Source organism: Dipodomys spectabilis, unplaced genomic scaffold, assembly GCF_019054845.1.
Source record: "Dipodomys spectabilis isolate Male_0828 unplaced genomic scaffold, ASM1905484v1 ptg000773l, whole genome shotgun sequence".
In the NCBI taxonomy this organism is placed as follows: Eukaryota; Metazoa; Chordata; class Mammalia; order Rodentia; family Heteromyidae; genus Dipodomys; species Dipodomys spectabilis.
The window spans coordinates 496,391-518,309 of record NW_024871450.1 but is presented as its reverse complement, the minus strand read 5'-3'; the positions used below and the strand labels follow the sequence as shown (position 1 = coordinate 518,309).

General features: G+C 45.3%; 1 protein-coding gene across 1 annotated transcript; it reads left to right on the top strand.

The window, feature by feature from the left end:
• The first annotated feature begins 5,714 nt into the window (after nt 1-5,714).
• On the top strand, nt 5,715-21,867 carry Prss54 (serine protease 54). The gene is made up of 5 exons (XM_042672857.1): nt 5,715-5,772; nt 8,018-8,189; nt 13,544-13,802; nt 14,728-14,859; nt 21,205-21,867. Exons 1-5 carry the CDS (start codon nt 5,715-5,717, stop codon nt 21,736-21,738), a joined length of 1,155 nt encoding a protein of 384 aa, XP_042528791.1. The 3' UTR covers nt 21,739-21,867.
• The last annotated feature ends 52 nt before the right edge of the window (nt 21,868-21,919 follow it).

The following is a 21,919-nucleotide window of genomic DNA, read 5'->3' as shown; positions in this document are numbered from 1 at the left end:
TAGAAATAAAATATTTTATTATTCATAAAGATTATTATATACTAAAACAGAATTAAAAAGCATAATAGTAAGAGTCAAGATAACCTTCAATTGCAACCAAGAAATACAAGATACTTAAGAATGAATCATATGAAAAGATTAGCTGAGCACTGACTCTTATGTCTATAATCCTAGCTACTTTGGAGGCTGACGCAGGAGGATTTGTTATTTAAAGCTAGCCCGGGCAAAATAGCCAGACCCTGTCTATCAAAAGGTATATGAGAGCCAGGCACCAGTGGCTCACACCTGCAATCCTAGCTACTCAGGAGGCTGAAATCTGAGGATCACAGTTCAAAGCCAGCCTGGGCACAAAAGTCCGTGAGACTCTTACCTCAATAAACCACTAGAAAACTGGAAGTGGCTCTGTGGCTCAAGTAGTAGGGCGCTCACCTTGAGCTGAAAAGTACAAGAACAGCACCCAAGCACAGAGTTCAAGCCCCACCACTGACAAAAAACAAAAATAAAAAAAACACGGTATATTAGATCTGTGCAGAAAATCACAAAATTTTGGTGCAACGGTCTTGAAGGAGACCTACTTGAAAGGTACACTGTGCTTAAGAAGAAGTCACTGTTATAAAGATAATTAATTTGTTGACAAATTGGTCTGTTGATGCAATGGAATTGTAATGCAAGTCTTAGCACAGTTTTGGGTTATTGATTTGTGGAAGTTTCCAAGTTGTTTCTAAACTATTGAAAGTAAAAGGAGGCAAATATAATCAAGACACCCCTAGTGGGGGAAAATTAGGAACGTTCCCTGTTTGATATTATAACTGCTATGGAGCTGAACTTCAGATGGTATGCAACTAGCACAGAGAGATAGACAATTGGTGTTATAGGAGCGAGGTCTGGGCCACACTGGAGACCTATGGGCAAATCAGGCTGCAAGATGATGTCGCAAAACCATGAGAGCATATTCCTGGTTATAAATACTGCATGTCTTTTTCAGTTAGTAAGAAATAGCTCTTTGGGGCTGGGAAGGTAGCTCAGTGGTAGAGCGCTTGCCTTGCATGCTCAAGGCCCTGGGTTCGATTCCTCAGCACCACATAAGCAAAAAGAAAAAAGCCGGAAGTGGCGTTGTGGCTCAAGTGGTAGAGCGCTAGCCTTGAGCTGAAGAGCTGAGGGACAGCGCCCAGGCCCAGAGTTCAGGCCCCACGACCGGAGCCAAAAAAAAAAAAAAAAAGAAATAGCTCTTTTTTTCTAGAATGAGAACATTATAGTGTTTTATAATAAATTCTTTTGTGTGTATGTGTGCCAGTTCTGTGGCTTGAACTCAGGGCCTAGCACTGTCCCTTAGCATTTTACCTCAAGGCTGATGCTCTACTACTTGAGCCCACAGCTCCCCTTTTGGCTTTTTTGATGGTTAATTGGAGGTAAGAGTCTCATGGACTTTCCTGCCCAGGCTGGCTTCAAACCGTGATCCTCAGACCTTGATCATCTGAGGAGCTAGGACTACAGGTGTGAGCCTCAGTACCTGGCTTACAATAAATTCTTTGTTGGGGTAACAGGGGCGGGGGACAGTAAGAGAAGATCTCTAAAAGCAAAACCATGCTTCAAAGTCATGTTTCCTATAGTACACGTTGTACCAGTGCTGGAGACTTTAAGTGAGGGTATGGGTACAGGATTCCTTTGCAGACGAGTCCTTATGACGTTGCACCCATAGCAAAGGGTTAGCAGACATTTTGCCCCCCAACTCAGTAAACTAGTGATGAACAGGAGTCATGCTCACAAAATGTGGCATGCCTTGACCAGGGAGACAAGGATTCCTTTTTGTTCTGCTTGCCTCAGAAGTGAGGAGATTCTGAAATGTAGTAGAGCTATTATTGGCATGCTTGAAAATCAGTGTTGCAAGAGAACATGGGAAAATCTTTTTCCAGACAGAAAAGCAACCAAGTGGCCTAGAAACCTGCCCACCTCTCTCTCCAGGATGGAAGAGCTTTGCAGGGGAAATGCTTAGTCCTCACCCCAGATTTTGACTTTTACTGACAGTTCCCAAGTGCCTGGAGAAAGCAATTTTTTTTTTTTGTTGTCAGTTGTGGGGCTTGAACTCAGGGTCTGGGCACTGTCCCTGAGCTCTTTTGCTCAAGGCTAGCATTCAGCCTTTTTAATCCACAGCTCTATTTCCAGTTTTTTGAGTGGCTAATTAGAGATAAGAGTCTCATGGGGACTTTTCTTTTCAGGGCTGGCTTCAAACCACAATCCTCAAATCTCATCCTCCAGAGTGACTAGGATCACAGGCGTGAGCCATCAGCACCCAGCAGGAAAACAATTCCTTGTGAATAAAATCTTCGTTAGTGCAAAGCCTATGCTCAATCTGAATATCCAGAATGATCAGTTTGAACCTCCAAAACTTACTGTGATTTCCAATGTTCTTTAACTGGGAAGGTTTTCTAGTTTAATGAAAATACAGGGTAGAAATGGGAAGGTATAGCTAAGTGCCAGTGGCTCATGCCTGTAATCCTAGCTAGTCAGGAGGGCGAGACCTGAGGATCACACTTTGAAGGCAGCCCAGGCAGGAAAGTCCGGGAGACTCTGATCTCCAATACATTACTCAGAAAAAGCTGAAGTGGCACTGTGGCTTAAGTGGTAGAGCACTTGCCTTGAGCACAAAGAAGCTCAGAGACAGTGTCCAGGCTCTGAGTTCAAGCCCCAGGACTGGCAAAAAAGTAGGGGGGGGGTATGGAAGGGCTGGCTCAGAAAATGTGTATGTTTCATACTATCACTGTCCTGGGTGAGAATCCTGCTGTCCTTGGTGAGGTTATGACTTTCCTTTTAAAGATAAAAAACTATTATTATTGCTGTCCTTAATAACCTTAAAGAATGCCACCAGTGTTTTTAGAGCTAGGATCAATATTTTAAGAATTTACATAAAGTCCATGGATCAGAAATTTTAAGACCTGTCATAGAGAGGTCCTCTAAATTTGGCTGGATTCTGAGCCTTCTTTGCTGGATGTGATGCCAGCCATTCCAATAGGAAACAGAAAATGCTCTGACTGCCCCAGGTTCCTTTGAAGGGGGAAGGGGAGTTAGAGAGGAATCTGGAGAGAGTCAGGGTTACAAGTGTTCACCTCAGCCTCTGTGCCCCCTCCATCTCCGGCCCCATTGTTGAAGAACAGCTCCTGCTGTTCTGACTTCTGACTCTTGGAAAGGCAGCATATGAACTGGGTGCTGGTGGCTCATGCCTGTAATCCTAGCTACTCAGGAGGCTGAGATTTGAGGATTGTGGTTCAAAGCCACAAAGCTGGAAGGGGAACTGTGACTCAAGTGGTAGAGTACAAGCCTTGAGCAAAAGAAGTTCAGGCCCTGAGTTTAAGCCCTAAGACTGTCAAAAAAAGAAGGAAGGAAGGAAGGAAGGAAGGAAGGAAGGCAAGCAGGCAGGCAGCATATGGCTGAGGCTGACAAGTTACCTTGTGGTTGGATCTGAGTAGGACTTGTCCCTGTCTCTACCATGTCCACTGTAGGGCAGTGACATCCCCACTCTGGGTCACTGTGCTGTTATTTGGAAAGTTCTGTCTGCCCAGGTCTCCTCAAGACTTTGAACATGGACCAGATTCCAGAGTGGGATTCATGTCCCTTCTCCTACTGCTAAAAACTGTCCCTGTTCTTTTTCTCAGGGAAGCCATCCCCTGCACAGGATTAAAAGTGACGGAGGATGGCTGACATCAAGGAGGACCTAAAGGGTAAGAGATCCTTTCTGACTCAGGCTCCCCTTCCCATCCCACCATCTTGCCTTCCTTTGACCAACATTACCCATCCAGTAAGAGTTTCCTCTGTGCTTCAGCAGAATGACATGCCACCATGATGTCATCAACACTTTCCCAACTCGCTGCTCTCTGTGGCTGGAGCACAGCTCTCTAGCTGGCCCTGGGTTGGCAGAGCTGACCTGGTAAGTTTATTTTAGCCCTGCCAGCAGGTGGAGGAATCAGAAAACTGATCTGAGCCTCAAAGAAACCACACCGGAAGCATACAATGCTGACGGGGACTGGTGCGACCCACTTGTGCAGACCCAGGGTAGATGCTGACGGAGAGACACATCACAGTCTTCACCAAAGCGAACGTTATGAGTGTCACTCAGCCGGGCCTGGGGAATGCCTGGCTTCCAGAGTAGCACTGCCAAGGTTGGGTAATAACAACGGGCTTTTCATCCCAGCCCATCCACATCCCCATAGGCAGACATTTGCTTGGAGATGCCATGGCAACTACGATGCCACAATGGAACATTCTTTCCCAAGGTAGTCGGAGAAATTCCTCTGTTGAGCTCTGCTGTGGAAGGCCAGAGGGAGTTTGTTTCTCCCTCAGTGGAATCCGTTCTCAGAAAGACTCAAGGATACTATGAGGCGAGCATGGTGACTTAGCACTGACTTACTTCATGGGCTACTTAGGTCACTGTTCATGGTTTCAGGCAAGGATGGTGGCCTGGTGGTTTGGTCTGCGGTGAAGCACCCAAGGGCTTTGTATTCAGAGAGTCCTGAGCTCCAATTCCAACTTTCCACTTGGTAGCTGTTGGACCTTAGGCTAGTCCCTCAAGGTCTCTGTTTCTGAATCTGTAAAATGGGTCTGTGAAGGGTTCTGCCTCATTGCTGTAGCTACGCAAATGAGCAGAGCTAAATGTTGGGGTGTAGAAATACTGTTGTTTACCATCAAAAAGACACTCTGGTATTTTTCTTAAGCCAGCAGATTTTGGGGGAGGAGTAGAATAACAGTGTAGACAGAAAGCCTAGGGGTGCCCGTTCACCCAAACTCTGCCTTTTCTTCCAGTAGCATTTTGTGGCCACAGAATTAAAGCAAGGGTTGAATTCCATGAATCAAAACACAACCCTTCGTAGAGAGCCAGCTCTCTAGGCTGCATTGAGGAGCAAGTGGAAAACGTGGACTGCCTTCTCTCCTCTGGCCACCTTGCTAATTGCTAGCTCAGAGTGTGTGCGGGACAGCAGCTTCCTGCCTCTTTACTGCATATCCAAGCACTGAGGATGTGACAGGTTAGTTTTCCATGATCCAGACTTTTTTTTCTTTGTTTGTTGTGGGGCTTGAACTCAGGGCCTGGGCACTGTCCCTGAGCTCTTTTGCTCAAGGCTAATGCTCTACCACTTTGAGCCACAGTTCCACTTCCGTCTTTTGAGTGGTTAGTTAATTGGGGATAAGAGTCTCATGGGAACTTTTCTGCTGGGCTGCTTTGAACCTCCTGAGTAGCTAGGATTATAGGTGTGAACCACGGGTGCCCAGCTTTTCTTTTTTTAATGACAGTACAGTGATTTGAATTCAGGTCCTCCAGCTTGATGGGCAGGTATGCTACTTCTGAGCTGTGCTGCTGGCCCTTTTGGCTTTTAGTTATTTTCAGACAGTTTCTTATGCTTTTGAACCAGAGGCTGGCATTGGACTGCTATTCTCCTATTTCTACCTTACTAGTAGCTGGGATTACAGACAAACTGCAATGTTTGGCTTGTTTTTGTGAGACAGAGTTGGCCTCAAACCATAATCTTCCTATCTCTACTTCCCAAGTAGCTGGGGTTACAGGCATGAATCACCATGCTTGGATTCCAGTCATTTATGGGTAGCAAAGAAGAGGCATGATTTTGGACCTGGGGAAACCCAGGAATGTGGGTTTGCTAAGGTGATAGAGTCACTGGCTCTTCTGTCTTCCCAGCTGCCCATGGTGCCCGCTGCACTTCTCTCTGGGGATGGCGGAGCTGAGAGGGATGCTGTTGGTGCTGCTGTATGTGTCCCACACCGCTGCCAGTGAGTGTGAATCCTTCCCAGTTGGGGAGGGATGTGGTCCAGGAAAATGAAATGCCCTTTAATGCTCAGAGAAGGACTCCAGGGGGTAATGATCCCCAGCACTTTGGCTCTGGGCAGCATGTGTGAGTGACAGGAACTAGCCAATCCCTGGGCTGTGGATGTGGACACTGTCTTCAAAGCCTGATCAAGGCTGGTCTTGAGGGCAGAGAGGGCTGGAAAATCAGCTTTAGGTGACAGAGATGCCAGCTGGGCAGAGAGGTACTATGAGGCCTGCCTTCCTACCTTTAGCGGCACCCTGCCTGCCTGCCTGCCTGCCTGCTCTTCAGCTCAAGGCTAGGGCTCTACCACTTAAGCCACAGCACCACTTTTGGTTTTCTGAGTGGTTTATTGGAGATAAAAGTCTCACAGTGTTTTGTGCCTGGGCTGGCTTTTGAACAGTGTTCCTCAGATCTCAGCCTCCTGAGTAGCTAGGATTGTAGGAGTGAGCCACGGGGAACCTGGCTACTTCCAAGGATTTTTAAGGCCCATTGTGCTCACCAAGTAGAAATTTAGGCAAAGGAAAGTTCACACACACACACACACAGAGCTCCGCTAAGGCTTCTAGTGTAAGTCAATGTCCTGAGGTGGGGGTGGGTGAGGAAGGGGGCAAGGAAGCAGTCTACTGATTCCTGATGACTTCTAAATCACCAGGTAACTTCACAGGTGTCATTTTGCCAGCAATCAGCTTTGCTATTATTCTAGAAAAGTCCCCAATGATCCTGGAAAGGAGAGGTTTGATCACATGATGTGTCTGCTCAAGACAATGCTGTAGATGACAAAGGACTGGCTTATACCATGCTGTCTTTAGTGCTGACCCCAAATGTCAACAGCAGGGGGAGCCCTCCCAGGCTTACTGCACAGGGCAGAGCCTCCCTGCATGTGCCCAGGACCTTCCCTTTTGTCCCACTGTCTGTGTGATTCACATCATGATGATAAATGATCCCTGAATCCGGCCCCCAGGCCAGTGCCTGGCAAGGCTGTGTGTCGAGGGATGATGGGCTGAAGAAGCAGCCATTACTGGTCCCATCCACTCAGTGTGCTGGGCAGGGGAGGGGGGGAAATGATGTCCCATGTGACAATGTGGCATCCCTAATCTAAGGCCACTGTTTGGGAGTTACAGGGGCTAAGCGTGCAGTCAGCTCTGCTCTGGGAGTTCTAGTGTGTTTCATCACAGACTTTTAGTATGCCAGGCCTTTCCCACAATTCCACCTCCCAGAAGTGTGTACATCCACGATTATAACCCCCATATTTCAAACAGAAAACTGGGACCCAGAGAAGAGCAATGACTCATACCTAAGATTTCACAGCACACTGAGGGGCCAAGGTGACTTGAGACCATGCATCCAGGCCCTTCCTAAATACACCCCAGAATCTGCTCTGGGGTCTTTCACAAAGGCTGTGTCCGGAATTCTGATGGATGCAATGTACAGTCAGGTTTCAGAACCTCTGCACCCAGTCTGCTTCAGCAGGAAAGTCCCCCCAATCCCCCCCCCCCCGCCCCCCCCCCAGTCTAACAAGGCCATGAAGGACTCATCAAAGCAAGGTGTACTGACTGGGAGGGAGGATTGAGGCAGCAGGTTCAGCAGCTGGAAGAGCAAAACTATCAGCGGAGTTGCCATCTAATGAATGGTGCCTGGAAAGTGGGGTCAGCTTATCACATCTAAGACTTGAGAGACATGTTTCCCTCCCTCCCTCCTTCCCTCCCTCCCTCCCTCCCTCCCTCCCTTCCTCCCTCCCTTTTTCCTTCCTTCCTTCCTTCCTTCCTTCCTTCCTTCCTTCCTTCCTTCCTTCCTTCCTTCCTTCCTTCCTTCCTTCTTCTCTCCCTCTCTCCCTCCTCCTTTCCCTCCTCCTTTCCTTTCCCAAATCTGTTTTATTTTTAATAATTACACATTTCCCCCTTATTCATGATATGCTCCTTTCTAACCAGACAAGGGTCAAGGACCTTCCTTTTCTAACATCTTAACATTCTGTTTGATCTATGATCCCAGTACTGGTTGGAGGCAGGGATCTTTGAAACATTATCTGTTAGCATCTGTCTCCCCTGGGGCAAATATAGGCAGTTGGAGAGTTGGGAAAAGGGAGTCCAGTAGAACTGGGCTTCTCAGAAAAGCTAGGGTGACAGTCAGAGATGAGCAGGGGACAAGGGGTGAGGGCTGGTAAGGGCTGGTGAGGGCTGGTGCCCCCAGGTATCCTCTTCCCTCTACAGAGTGCGGTATCCAGAAAGCCACATTAGTGGACAAATCGGAGGAGAACCTGGTGAGCATCACCGAGTTCCCATGGGTGGTGTCCTTGCAGGACGCACAGTACACCCACCTGGCCTTTGGCTGCATCCTCAGCAACTTCTGGATCCTCAGCGCTGCATCTGCCTTACATAACAGGTCAGAGGGACAGAAGGGTGGAAGGGGGCGAGACATAGGAGGGGCACTTCTTGCTCTGACCTTGGGCTTGGGGTCCCAAATTGCCAGCTGCAGGACTCCTGAGTTCTGAGGACTACAGATACTCTGAACATGAAAGACATTTCTTTTTATCTTTCCCTCCCTCCCTCCCTCCCTCCCTCCCTCCCTCCCTCCCTTCCTTCCTTCCTTCCTTCCTTCATTCCTTCCTTCCTTCCTTCTGTTATTCTCTCCTTCTTTTATTCCTTCCTTTTCTTTCTTCTTTCCAGATAGTGTCTCCCTACGCAGCCCAGGGTGATGGGCTGTAAGGTGCCATTTGCCTCAGCTCTCCTAGGCTGGTATTACAGGAGTGCTCCATCCGAGTTCTGATTTTTCTACAACCATAGAGGTTTTGTTTGTTTGCTTGTTTCAATGTTTGGTTGAACCTAGGACCTTGCCCAGGCTAGACAATTGTTCCTCTTGGCCTTTTGTTTATATATTGTTCTTGTGACAATGTCTTGATAACTTTACCCCTTTTGACCTCAAATTTATGGTCCTCCTCCCTCCATTTCCCAAGTATTTGGGATTACAGGAATGTACCACCATGTCTGCTAGGCACTGAGTCTTAATCTCTGGCTGCCTTACCACTTATCCTGGTAGGACCTGGTAGGATTTATCCTAGTAGGACCTCTTTAAGGTACTTGCCTGGGCCTTACTAATGTCACCACCCCAGACATTGTAGGTTACACAAACAAGAAAAGGAACCCAGTGATTTTACTTTGTGGAGATAAAATGAAACAAAATAATTTCAGCTGAGCACTGGTGGCTCACACTTGCAATCCTAATTACTCAGGTGGCTGAGTGTATTACACAGTAAGAAGTATTTCCTCCATCCATTGTCTCTCACTACTTATCTTCCCCTGTCCTATCTTTGGGGATCCAAGGCTACTGTTTTGGCTTTGACTATCTTTCTTTCTTTCTTTCCTTCCTTCCTTCCTTCTTTCTTTCTTTCTCTCGTGGGGCTTGAACTCTGGGAACTGTCCCTCAGCTCTTTAGCTACAAGGCAAGCGCTCTACCACTTGAGCCACAGCTCCACTTCTGGTTTTCTGGCAGTTAATTGGAGACAAGTGTCTCACGGACTTTCCTGTCTGGGCTGGCTTTTTGAACTAAGATCCTTAGGTCTCAGCCTCCTGAGTAGCTAGGATTACAGGCATGAGCCACTGGCTCCCAGCTTTTGATTTTCTTTTAACTCAAGGGTTTTGTTAAAAGCAAAGTTTTAAAATATCCAGGTGTTAGAGTGTGTTAGTTTTCTAACATGATAAATTTTGAGTTATGGTGATCTAACTAGGACTTTGTTGAGGTGATTTTTGTGTTCTATTCTACATGGTCCATTCAATATTTCCCCTAGGTAACAGAAACGTCCCTGTGTTCTTGCATTTATATAGTTTAATTCATAAGATTGGGGGAAGAAGTCTACTTGATCTGTCCTAGACTGAGAGAGGTAAATTTTATAGCTTTAACTTCATGGACCAGTCATTTAGTATTGACATTGATGACTTAATGATGAAGTTCTGATCTTCATTAAGATCCTTTCTTGGTCTTTCCCTGGTGTCCCTCTGCTCTGCTTTGAGGTTCAGAATGTGTCTCCTGAGACTTTTTTGTATTTTAGGAATGCTTTGTGAATTTATTGTTCACAAAGTGACATTTGCTGTAGTTGTTTCTGATGACAGATGAATTAGAACATATTTGGAAAGTGTCCATTTTCATTCTGCTTTTTATTTTAGAGCTGTAATTTCATGTAAGACACCAAAGCCTCTGTTCTCCCTGGCTAGCCCTTTCTGGACTCACTATGGCCACCACCAGGAGTCATATCTTCTCATTTCTCTCCTCTTTCATCAACCAAATTCAAGGCATTATATATGGCCATGTGTTGGTGGCTCACACCTATTCTCCTAGCTATTCAAGAGGTTGATGGCTCAAAGCCAGCCAGGGCAAAAAGGTCCGTGAGAATCTTATATCCAACTTACCACCACAAAATCCAGAAGAGGAGCTATGACTCAAGTGGTTAAGCACCAGCCTTGGGCAAAAATGCTAAAGGACAATCCCTAGGCCTTGAGTTCATACCCCAGTACCAGCACACTCATAAAAAAATTGTTAAAGCACTTAATATAATTTTTAACATTCATCCTGATTCCTTTACATATTCACATGTATTCTTCATGTTAGCTATATATGTTAATCTTTTTATATGTGTAGATTTCTATAAAGATTAAGAAATTGGTCTACTAACATCTACCTCTGACTTTCCAACTTCGTTCCTACTATTTGATTATTGTGGGTTTTTTTTTTTCATTTTTACTCCAATCTATAACAGATTTACAGGTTTTTCCTTTTGTTCTAATTTTAGGCTAGTGTTATAATGAGGTTCACACTGCTTGACAGTCTTTTTGCTGGATTTGCTCCATTAGATTCTAAGTTTGACTAAGTTCGTCTTCAACTAGTTTTTGCAAAAAAACATTTCACGGGTCTTTGCACATATTCAGAAATGTGCTGACCTTTTACCTGAATGAGCATGCAGTTTATACCTCCCTTCTTTCTGAGAACTTTCTAGGTGTCACTGCACCCTACTCCTACTCCACTCCACCTTCCACCCACCCCTCTTGGCTTCTGGTATTCATCTTGCTGTGGGACAGTCTGATTGTGTGTGTGTGTGTGTGTGTGTGTGCGGGCACGCGCACACGCTGCTCCTGGGGCTTGAACTTGGGGCCTGGGTACTGTATTTGAATTTTTTTTGATCAACCTTAGTGCTTTATCACTTGAGCCCCAGCTCTACTTCTGGCTTTTTGGTGGTTAATTAGACATAAGAATCACAGACTTTCTTGCCCAGGCTGGCTTTGCACTGCAATCCTCAGATCTCAGCCTCCGGAGTAGTTAGGATTACAGCTGTGAGCCGCTAGCCCTAGCCCAATGTTATTCTTGTTTTCTCCCTTGGGGTAGGGTGACCATATAGCCTCATGTACCAGGAAAAGCCTGTTCAACATCTGCTGTCTCTCCCAGCTTCCTGCCACTAACACCCTCTCTCATTTGCATATGTTCACTGGCTTAGACAATACATGACATGGTCGAACTCTGGATGATTTAATTTTTGTTGGTCTGCATGCCCAAGGCTTCCTCCTTCATGTTGGATTGATCCGTCCAGATTCCCTCTCTACTCTTTCCCTCCTGCTAGGTCCCTGCAGGTTGACCTGTGTGAGATACACTAATGCTCTCTCTGGTTCTGGTTGGCTTTAGCCAATGGGAGTCCTGGATCAAAAGAAGAAGATTTTATTCCCTGGAGAGGTCCTGCAGAATGGCTTCCTCCTTTCCCCTGGAGCCCAGAGGCGGGTTCAGAACCCTGTTGTGACCTCTGCATCCTGCTATAATATTGCTCATGAGTCCCTTATTAGGTCCTTCTTGCTTCTGCTCACTACAAGGTGAAATAGCTTTTCCTCCACATGCTCCGGCTACCATCATGTGCTGTCCAGGCACACGGGGCCGGGCAAGCACGGACTCTGAAACCATGAGTTCTGGAATAAATAATCCCTCCCCTTAAAAAAAAAAGTTCTTATAAAAAAATTGAACTCCTCCAATCTACTGATTTGAGTGTGCCATCTGTTTCCAATTGGGACCTTACCAGGATATGTCTCAGTGTTGATTTTTCTGTAACATTTTAAATGTTTGCTGTGGTAGAATTAAGTGGTAGATTTAAGTTTTTTTGTAAGGAAAAACCTTTTGTAAGTTATATCCTTTTTTTTTTTTTTTTTTTAGTGGTACTGGGATTTGAACTTAGGGCCTTGTGCTTGTTAGGCAAGTCATACCCCCAAGCCCTTATTTGCTTTAAGTTTTTAGGGTTTCTTTTTTTCTTATTTTTGAGCTAGAGTTCTCCTGGCTTTGCTTGGGGATGACCTTGGACTATAATCCTAATTATGCCTGAAATACAAGTGTGACCCACCATTCCTATTCTCATCCATGGTTAAGATTGAATCTTGCTACCTTTTCTTTTTTTGTATTGGTCATGGGGCTTGAACTTAGGGCCTGGGTGCTGTCCCTGATCTCTTTGGCTCAAGGCCAGAACTCTACCATCTTGAGCCACATCACCACTTCCAGTTTTTGAGTGGTTAATTGGAGATAAGAGTCTCATGGACTTTTCTGCCTTAGCTGACTTTGAACCCAGATCCTCAGATCTCAGCCTCTTAAGTAGCTAAGATTACAGGCCTGTAAACCAAGTGCCTATCGAGTCTTGCTATCTTTATTCCAAAGCTGGCCTCAAACTATGACCCCATATCTCCAGTCTTGCTCTGTTTCTGCTTACTTGGAAATGAATTCAATGAATTATTTGAAGATTAATTGATTAATTGGGAAGTCTCACAGATGTTTCTGCCAGGCTGGCTTCAAACCACTATATTCAGATATCAGCTTCATAAAGATTATGGGCATGAGCAACTGGTGCCCAGCATCTATCTATCTATTTATCTATCTATCTATCTATCTATCTATCTATCTATCTATCTATCTATCTATCTATCTATCTACCTATCTAATATCTATCATCTCTATCTCTATCTCATCTCCATCTCTACACACACACACACACACACACACACACACACACACACACACACACACACACACACACACACTATTCTGCTGGGGACAGAAGCAGAGATCAGGAGAACAACAGTTTGAGGGTGGCCCAGGCAAAAAGTAAGAACTCCCTCCCCCAACCAATAGTTGGGCATGATGGAACACATTTGTCATTCAAGCTATGCATAAATAGCAGGATCATATTCCAGGCTGGCCTCTATAGAAAAGCAAGGCCTTGTCTCCAAAACAATTACATAGAAAACTACTGAGGGCATGGTTCAAAAGGTAGAGAGTCTGTCTGACAAGTGAGGGGCTCTGAGTCCAAAAGCCCTGCACCATCAAAAAACAAACAAACAAAAAAATCCAACATCAATCAAAAAGAAAAAGACAACCCAAAATATTCATAGAAAAGTTAACCCACGGCAACATGTGAACAGATTATCTTTGGGTAGTGAAATGAACAGTGTTAAGATAGAAGAATCCCCAAGGTCTCTTGGGAGTTTTCTTGCTGGGAGCAGGGGGTGCAAGTCTAAGGATTCCAAAAAAAAGGATTTCCTGAAGCTCAAGTTCAAAAGGGTGAGCAAAAATTTACCCAGGGAAGCTGAGTTGGATGAATAGATGGGTTGAAACAATGAGGAATGTGACAACAGGAACTTCTGGAGCCTTCTTGTTACCTTGAGTTCTCAAAATGCCTTTACTGTCTGTCTGTGTCTGTCTGTCTGTCCATCTGTCTCTAGGAAGAACGTTATTGCTGTGGTTGGTATAGCCAACATGGATCCCAAAATGGTTTCTCATACAGAATACCCTATCAATGTCATCATCATCCACGAAGACTTTGATAACCACTCAATGATTCATAACATAGCCTTGTTGAGGACAGACTCGGCGATGCATTTTGATGACCTGGTCCAATCCATCTGCTTCCTGAGTAGAAAACTGCATTTGCCGCCAGGCTTGCACAACTGCTGGGTGTCAGGATGGAACCCTACGTCTGCAGTTAATGCAATCCTTCTCCTAGAGGAGGCTGTGTGTGTGCTGCCTGTGTGTGTGTGTGTGTGTGTGTGTGTGTGTGTGTGTGTGTGTGTGTGTGTGTAGGGGTGAGAGTTGGATGAATTGTTTTGGGGGCACTGAAGATAATCATTCAGATTGCTTAAGGTTCTAGACTTGGGCTAGAAGCCTCATCCAATAGCCACGAGTCCCAGGGCTTTCCCTTTCCGTGGCTTTTCTGATATGTAGTACACTGGGCCTTTTATCACCAGGCCTATATCCATACCAGAAGTGCACAGACAAAGGACAGACCATATGAGAGGGGTGAAGGGAAGGGACATTATTCTCCAGACTAGAGCTTACTGTGGACAGAGGAGTGGAAACTATCTGTGTTTCTTGTCATTCTTAAAAGTTAAAGAGAAAAGGAAGGAAGAGAGAAAAGAAGAAGGAAAGAAGAGAGAGAGGGAGAAAAATATAAAGAAGCAGGGAAAGAGGAAGAGGAGGAAGGAAGGAAGAGAGGGAAAGAAGAAAGGAAGAAAGAGAAAAGAAAGAAAGAAAGAAAGAAAGAAAGAAAGAAAGAAAGAAAGAAAGAAAGAAAGAAAGAAAGAAAGAAAGAGAAAGAGGAGGGACTGAGGGGGGGAGGGAGGGAAGGGAGGGAAAGAGGGAGGGAGGAAGGAAGGAAGGAAGGAAGAGATCTAATCCAGATGTGGAGAAAGGGTGAATTGTTCTCCGCCTGTTGACTCAATCAAGGTCAAAGCAAAGGTAATTTTCAGGGAAAACTCAAATCTAGATTCTGATATCTCTGGAAGAGATTTCTTTTATAGGAACACTTGCTAGAACCTGATTCCCATTTGGATACATGAGTGGCAGCTGTGTTGACTCAAGAGACAAGCTTCTTGTTCATAATTCTTGGGCTCTCTGTTGCATGGTCCAGACAGGAAATCACATGACAATGAGTATCTTGAGGAGAATCTCCGTGAAAGACCTTGACCCCTGTCCCCTACACAAACCCCGGAAGACGGGATGCGGCAGTCACACAGAGCAGGAAACTGACACCGTCTGCTTGGTAAGAACGTGATAAATCCTGAGAGTAAGCATTGCTGTCAGGGAAGGGGCATGGCAGGGAGGGTTGGAACACCTCTTGGAAAAGTATTCCTGTGAAGACAAGGGCAGTGACAGAGGATTCATGATTATTTTTGGAATAGATAGGGGAGAACAATTACTTATTTAAAACAACTGAACGGTTAAATGTTGTAGTACACACCTGTAATTCCAGCATTTGAGAGACTGAGGCAGGAGGGTCATGAGTGCTGGGCTAGCCTGGGCTACTTAGTGAGACTCTTTTTGCTACTTTGACTCTGTAATGTAGTTTGAAATCAGATGTTACGATTTGCCCAGTGTTGGTCTTTTTTTGCTCAGGATTGCTTTGGCTATTCTGACTTTTTGTGTTTCTATATGACTTGTATTTCTATTCCTGTGAGGAATATCATTAGAAATTTGATGGAGTTTGCATTAAATTTGCATATCACTTTTTTATTCCGGTCGTGGAGCTTGAACTCTGGGCCTGGGTGCTGTCCCTCAGCTCTTCAACTCAAGGCTAGTGCTCTACCACTTGAGCCAAAGCGCCACTTCCGGTTTTCTGGTGGTTTATTGGAGATAAGAGTCTCACAGACTTTCCTGTCTGGGCTGGCTTTGAACCGAGATCCTCAGATCTCAGCCTCCTGAGTAGCTAGGATTACAGGCGTGAGCCACCCGCGCCCGGCTTACATATCACTTTTGTAGGGACATTTAAACCATTTATTCTGCTGATCCAGGAACATGAGGAGGTCTTTCCTTCTTCTAGGTCTTCTACAATTTCTTTTCTTCAGTGTTTTATAGTTTGCAGCATAGAGGCCTTTAACATCATTAAATTTATTATGTCTGGATGGATTTTTGGGGGGAGGCTATAGGAAACTGGATTGTTTTCCTGACTTCTTTTGCAGTGAACTTGTTGCTAGTGTATATATACCCTCCTACTTTGCTGAAAGTGTAAATCAGATCTAAAAATACTCTAGTAGAGTCTTTAGAGGCCTGCAGGATCATAATATCAGCCAATAGGGGAGATTTGGCTTTTTCCTCTCCTGTTTGTATCTCTTTTATTTCTTTATCTTGTCTTACTGCTCTGGCTAAGAATTCAAGTACTATGTTGAAAAAGTGGTGATACTGAGATTTGTTTCCTTACTGATCTTAGAGGAAATGCTATCAGGGTTTCCTCAGTATGATGTTGGCTATAGGGCTTCATATACCGTCTTTATAAACCTGGTGTGAGGTGCCTCTATTATACACATTCACTCTTTAGATATATGCCTGAGGGTGTTATCCTTGGAATGTACAGTAGTTTTACTTCTGGTTTTTTTGGAGGGACCTCCATGCTATTTTTTTTTTTTTTTGGTCTGGTCGTGGGGCCTGAACTCTGGGCCTGGGCGCTGTCCCTCAGCTCTTCAGCTCAAGGCTAGCGCTCTATCACTTGAGCCACAGCGCCACTTCTGGTTTTTTTCTTTTTGCTTATGGGTGCTGAGGAATCGAACCCAGGGCCTCAGGCATGCAAGGCAAGTGCTCTACCACTGAGCCACCTTCCCAGCCCCCTCCATGCTATTTTCCATGGTGGTTGCACTAGTTTATTCTCACCACCAGTGTCCAGAGTCCATTCTTCTCTGTACCCTCACTAGCATTTCTTGTTTGTATTCTTGATGATGGCCATTCTGATCACAATGAGAGGGAATCTCAGTGTTTTGTTGTTGTTGTTTTGTTTTTTGCCAGTCCTGGGGCTTGAACTCAGTGCCTGGGTATTATCTCTAAACCTCTTTGTGCCCAAGGTTAGAACTCTACAACTTGAGCCACAGCACTACTTCTGGCTTTTTCTGAATAGGTTGTTGGAAATAGGAGTCTGAAGGACTTTCCTGCCTGGGCTGGCTTCAAACTGCAATCCTCAGATCTCAGCCTCCTGAGTAGTTAGGATTACAGGCATGAGCCACCAGCACCTGGCCTTTTTGTTTTTGTTCCAGTTCTGGGGCTTGAACTCAGGGACTGAGTGCCATCCCTGAACTTTTGTGCACAAGGCTATCACTCTACCACTAGAGCAGCAATAGCTCCATCTTTTTTTTTTTTTTTTTTTTTTTTAGTGGTTAATGGAGATCAGAATCTCCTGGATTTTCCTGCCCAGGCTGGATTCAAACCATGATCCTCAGATATCAGCCTCTTGAGTAGCTAGGATTATAGGCAATAGTCAGCTGGAGCACAACTTCAGTGTTGTTTTGATCTGCATTTTTTTTTCTGGTTGTGGGGCTTGAACTCTGGGCCTGGGTGTTGTCCCACAACTCTTCAGCTCAAAGCTATTGCTCTACCACTTGAACCACAGCACCATTTTCTGGCTTTTTCTGAGTAGTTTATTGGAGATAAGAGTCTCATGAACTTTCCTGCCCAGGCTGGCTTCAAACTGTGATCCTTAGATCTCAGCCTGCTAAGTACCTAGGACTAAAGGAGTGAGCCACTAATACCCAGCTAGTGTGAATTTTTTTTTATTGTGAAAATTCTGTACAGAGGGGTTACAATTACATGGGCAAGGTAATGAGTACATTTCTTATCAAGCATTGTTGCCTCCTCCTTTTTTCGCCTTTCCATCTCCCCCCCCCATCCCCACCCCACCTCCAAATTTTGTTTTTAAAGTCAAAAATAAAATAAATTAGATATTAAGTGGATATATAGGGCATATCAAAGGGAAAACAGAAATTTTATAAGAAATGAGATGAAAAATATATATATATATTTAAACTAATCAATCTGGTTTTAAAATGGACAAAAAGAGAAAAATGAGAAAAAAATAAAAGCATTATTTTTTGCTAAGCAAAGGACAGGTTTCTGGTCCTCTAAGTATTTCAACAGTCTGGTCTCAGTGCTCTGCCCACTGGCTTTTTTCCCTCTGGCTTTGGTGGCCTGCTTCCCAACAGGAAAGGTTTGCTAGCTGCCTTCCTGTTTCCTTTGAGTTGTTTTGCCTAGCAACCTAAGGGCCTGTTTGGGACTAGGTGGCAGTTATTGCTTCTAAAACTGCAGGAGCATACTGGTGGAGATTTCTCCAGGCAGGTCCTAATCTCTGGGGCTTCAAGTGCCTCCTGCTTGGGAGAAGTAGAGAGTATGCAAGGGTCCCCAGGCTCTGTCCTCCCCACCATTCAGAGGGTAATTAATTGGCTTCTATCTACTATGTGAGTCCAAGTTATTTGGCTCCATGTCTCTGACTCAAGACGTCCCTCAGCAGGTAGGCCAGCTTTCCCAGCCGGCTCTCGGTGGACCAGGGTCTGAATCTTGTTGTATGCTCCCAGAGACTGGACAATACATGGACAATATTGGGTCAGCTAACCACTGCTCTGTCATGGCTCCCACCATCTTGCTGTGACCAAATGCTGGAGAGAAAGGAGAATTTTCCTCTTGCCTATGTCTCTGCAGTTTCCAACTTTGCCTGGCTAGACTACAAATCTCCATAGGATTGTGTCTAGTGTTAATTGTATTCTGTGTGTGTGTGTGTGTGTGTGTGTGTGTGTGTGTGTGTGTGTGTGTGTGTGAGTGAGCTCTGTACTAGGGCTTAAACTCAGAACATCAAGATCTTGATTGGCTTTTCACTCATAGCTGGTACTCTACCACATGAGCCATACCTCCAGTTCCAGCTTTTTGCTAGTTAATTGGAAATAAGAGTTTCTTGGTTTTCTCTGCTCTTCAATCCTCACATCTCAGCCTCCTGAGTAACTAGGATTATAGGCACAAGTCCTGTTTTCTGAGTTTTTGCATCTCATTTTTACCCAGAACTTGCACACGTTTTTTTTTAATTCTTCTACACCCACTTTATCCATTTTGCCTTCCAATGCTCTTGTTTTCTTTTCCTTGAGGGGAGGGACTGATGGTTCCTGGTTTTAAATTCACCACCTTGCTCTTGTTGGGCAAGTACTCTGCCACTTCAGCCATGCCCCATTCCTTTTGCTATTTTTACTTTGTTTTTCAGATAGAGTCTTTTTTTTTTTTTCTGGGGCCAACTCAGACTAAGATCCTCCTATCTCTGCCTCCTTCATAGCGGAGATTACATGTCATAATGCCTGCTTCCCACTCCTATTTTAAATAAGGTTCTGTCTGATCACAGTCCGTTTTCTAAAACTGCCTTTTTTCATTCTTTCTGTTGCCTCTTTGGATGTGTACCCTCTGCCAGGCTGGGCTCTCTGCCCATTGGAGCAGTCCTTCTGTTCAGCTTGCCAAAGTTGTCCATCTTCCTTATTAAAAGCTGCCTCTGCCCACTGCTGAACCTTCAGTGCTCTATCCCTCTCACCCACCTGGAAAATGAGTTGTTCTTCAGTTGCTCCCTTCCCTAGAGATGCTAGGTAGGTCGGCCATCTTCACCTCCTCCCAGATGTTTTTTAGTGAGCTCAAACACCAAATTGCACATGAAGATATGCATGCAAGTACAAAGCGTAGCATCTATGTTATTCAGACTTGTCTTGGATACTATTCTTTGTCAGATACTGAGTTTTTCTTCTGTAAGAAACCCTGCCTCCAGCCAGATGAGAACTGTATAGGTTTGGCTCTCCTTTGTATAGAATTCACAAACACCTGGTTTGAGTCAAAAATGTGGCTCACTTGGGCCAGCCAACAAATCATAAAGCAAAGATGGAACCTAGAGCAATCAGATCTCCAGGTACTCTCCCTTCTCTGTTCTAACCCTGTCCTTTAAGATGCCAATTACTTATTCCCCTCTAAGCAACTGCAGGACTTCTAATGCAGAAGTGTTTTCCTCCTGAGGACCTAGGAAGGCAAGAGAAATACATATCTATGAGGCAATTCTTTGTAAAAGTCTATTAATTACAAAAAGCACGAAGGACTGCCTCTCATGTACTTTTGCTCTTCCAAACTTGGTTAATATTTATCAAGTGCCTTATTGCTACGGGCCCATGACCAGGGGGAAGACCTTAGCAACTTCTGAAATTAGATGTGTGACCTTCCAGTAGAAGACAGAACCATTCAATAAAATTCTGTCCCTAACCATCCCCTCAATCCAGTATCACACTTCATCAAATATAAGATGCCACTAATTGTAGAATCTATCATGATTTTATCTAATGCTATTTAATCTCAGGTATCAACTGATTAAAGACACACCTTAGTTTCAGAGCTAAGCAGGCCACACAGTCAAGGACAGTGGAGTAGCCCCTTCCCTTTCCATTGAGGCTAAGAAAGACCACGTGTGGAATGAAGGTAGAGGTAGCTGTTCCTTTAAGAGGAGGCCTGGGGTGGGTGAGAGGCAGACCAGGTGGGCAACTCATACCTAGTACTTGTCTTGCTTCTTTCCCCCATTTCCCCTTAACTTTTGGAGAAAACTGATGATCTTTATAAACATCAGATGGTAGTAACTAAACCTTCATCGAGTGCCTATTGCATGGCAGGTAACATGTTAGGTTCTGCATGTGTCACAGACATTCACTGCATTACCACTCTGGCTCAGTGAGAATGATCACGTGGCCCAGGGGCACATATCTAGCTAGCTAAGCAGGCTGAGCTTCTACTCATTCACCTTGTAAGAGATGAGAGGTATGTGACAGAATCCTGAGTTCCCTGGGGAGAGGGAAAGGCCACTCAGGTGGAATAATCCCAGCCAACCACTTGCTCATACCTGTGATCCTAGCTACTTGGGAGGCTGAGACTTGAGGATCAAAGTTTGAAGACTGCCCCAGGAGAAAAGTCCATGAGACTCTTATCTCCAATTAACTTTCTCCACCCTCTCAAAAATCTAGAAGTGGTGATGTGGCTCAAGTGGTAGAACACTAGCCTTGAGGGAAAAAAAAAAGTTCAGGGACAGTGCCCAGGTCTTGAGTTCAAGCTCCAGTACCAACACAACAAACAGACAAGCAAAACTCCAGGTAGAAAAGCGGTGAACCCAGCCCAGGGTGTGCTCCCTGGGAACTCTCTCTCTCCCCTTCTATAGCCCCCACTTAGACGTGAAGGTGAGAAGAAGGGGGGCCTTAAAGGAAGGGTAGGAGCAACAAAGTGAGGAGAAGGGGAAGTGTGAGCAAGGCAAGCCATTTGCAAGGAGAGGCTGGCCAACACCTGAGGAATGAGGGAAGATTCAATCAAAGGTACACTTGGGGGTGAGAGTGGGGGTGGCAGCAAGAAGATGATGAGCCAGGAAGTTACAGGCAATGTGCAGACCTCCACAAGGAATTTGCATAATGAGAGGAAAATCACCCTTTTGGAATTTGTGGTGGCGGCCATCTAGTATTGAAACAGTATCCTATAATTTGTCCCATTTTCCAAGGAGAATCGACAGTGAGTCGCACAAGGATCTGGAAAGTGAACCAAGTGTTTTCCAGGCCCTAAAACCTTCTGTCCTTTGTTGCAGGGGGAGCCAGGGAACCCCATGATGTGCCAGCTCCAGGAGTTTGATCTGTGGGTCTTGAGAGGACTCTTGACTCCAGGAGGAGACCAGTGTCCCGGCCTATTCCTGTATACCAAAGTGGAAGATTACAGCGACTGGATCATGTCCAAGGCTAGGAAGGCTGGCCCTTCCCTGTTTTCACTCCATCCCTGGGAGAAGTTGATCCCAGCAACCTACCACCAGCCATCGGCCCTTTTCCCCCTGAGCACTTTTCCCCCTGCACCGCACCCCGTGGCCTGGTCCCACTCCCAAGAACCAGACAGGACCACTGTGTACTCAGTGCCAGCAAACGGCTCTGGAGATTCCAGTCAAGCCTTCAAGGTGAAGGGGATCCAGGATGCAGACAGACATTCCGAGGGAGCCTCTCAACCCGTGTACTATGACTACTATGGTGGTGAGGCTGGGGAGGAGACTACTGCAGGTCAGAGTAGGCTGCGTCAGCCCCAAGCAATGAGCTTCGTTTTCTCCGTGCTAGTTTTCTTTGGCAGCGGTGCCTAGTCTAGCTAACCCACCACCATATGGAAGAGGAAGCTCGGAGCACTGAGTGCCAGGCATTCACCAGGCCCTTTTGGTGTCTGTTTTTGATAGGTGCTCACCTGGGCTGTCATGGATTGGCATGCACCATGGGGCTGGCTCTCCTGCCTCACTCCTACTTTGGAAGGCCACTTCCATTTGTCCT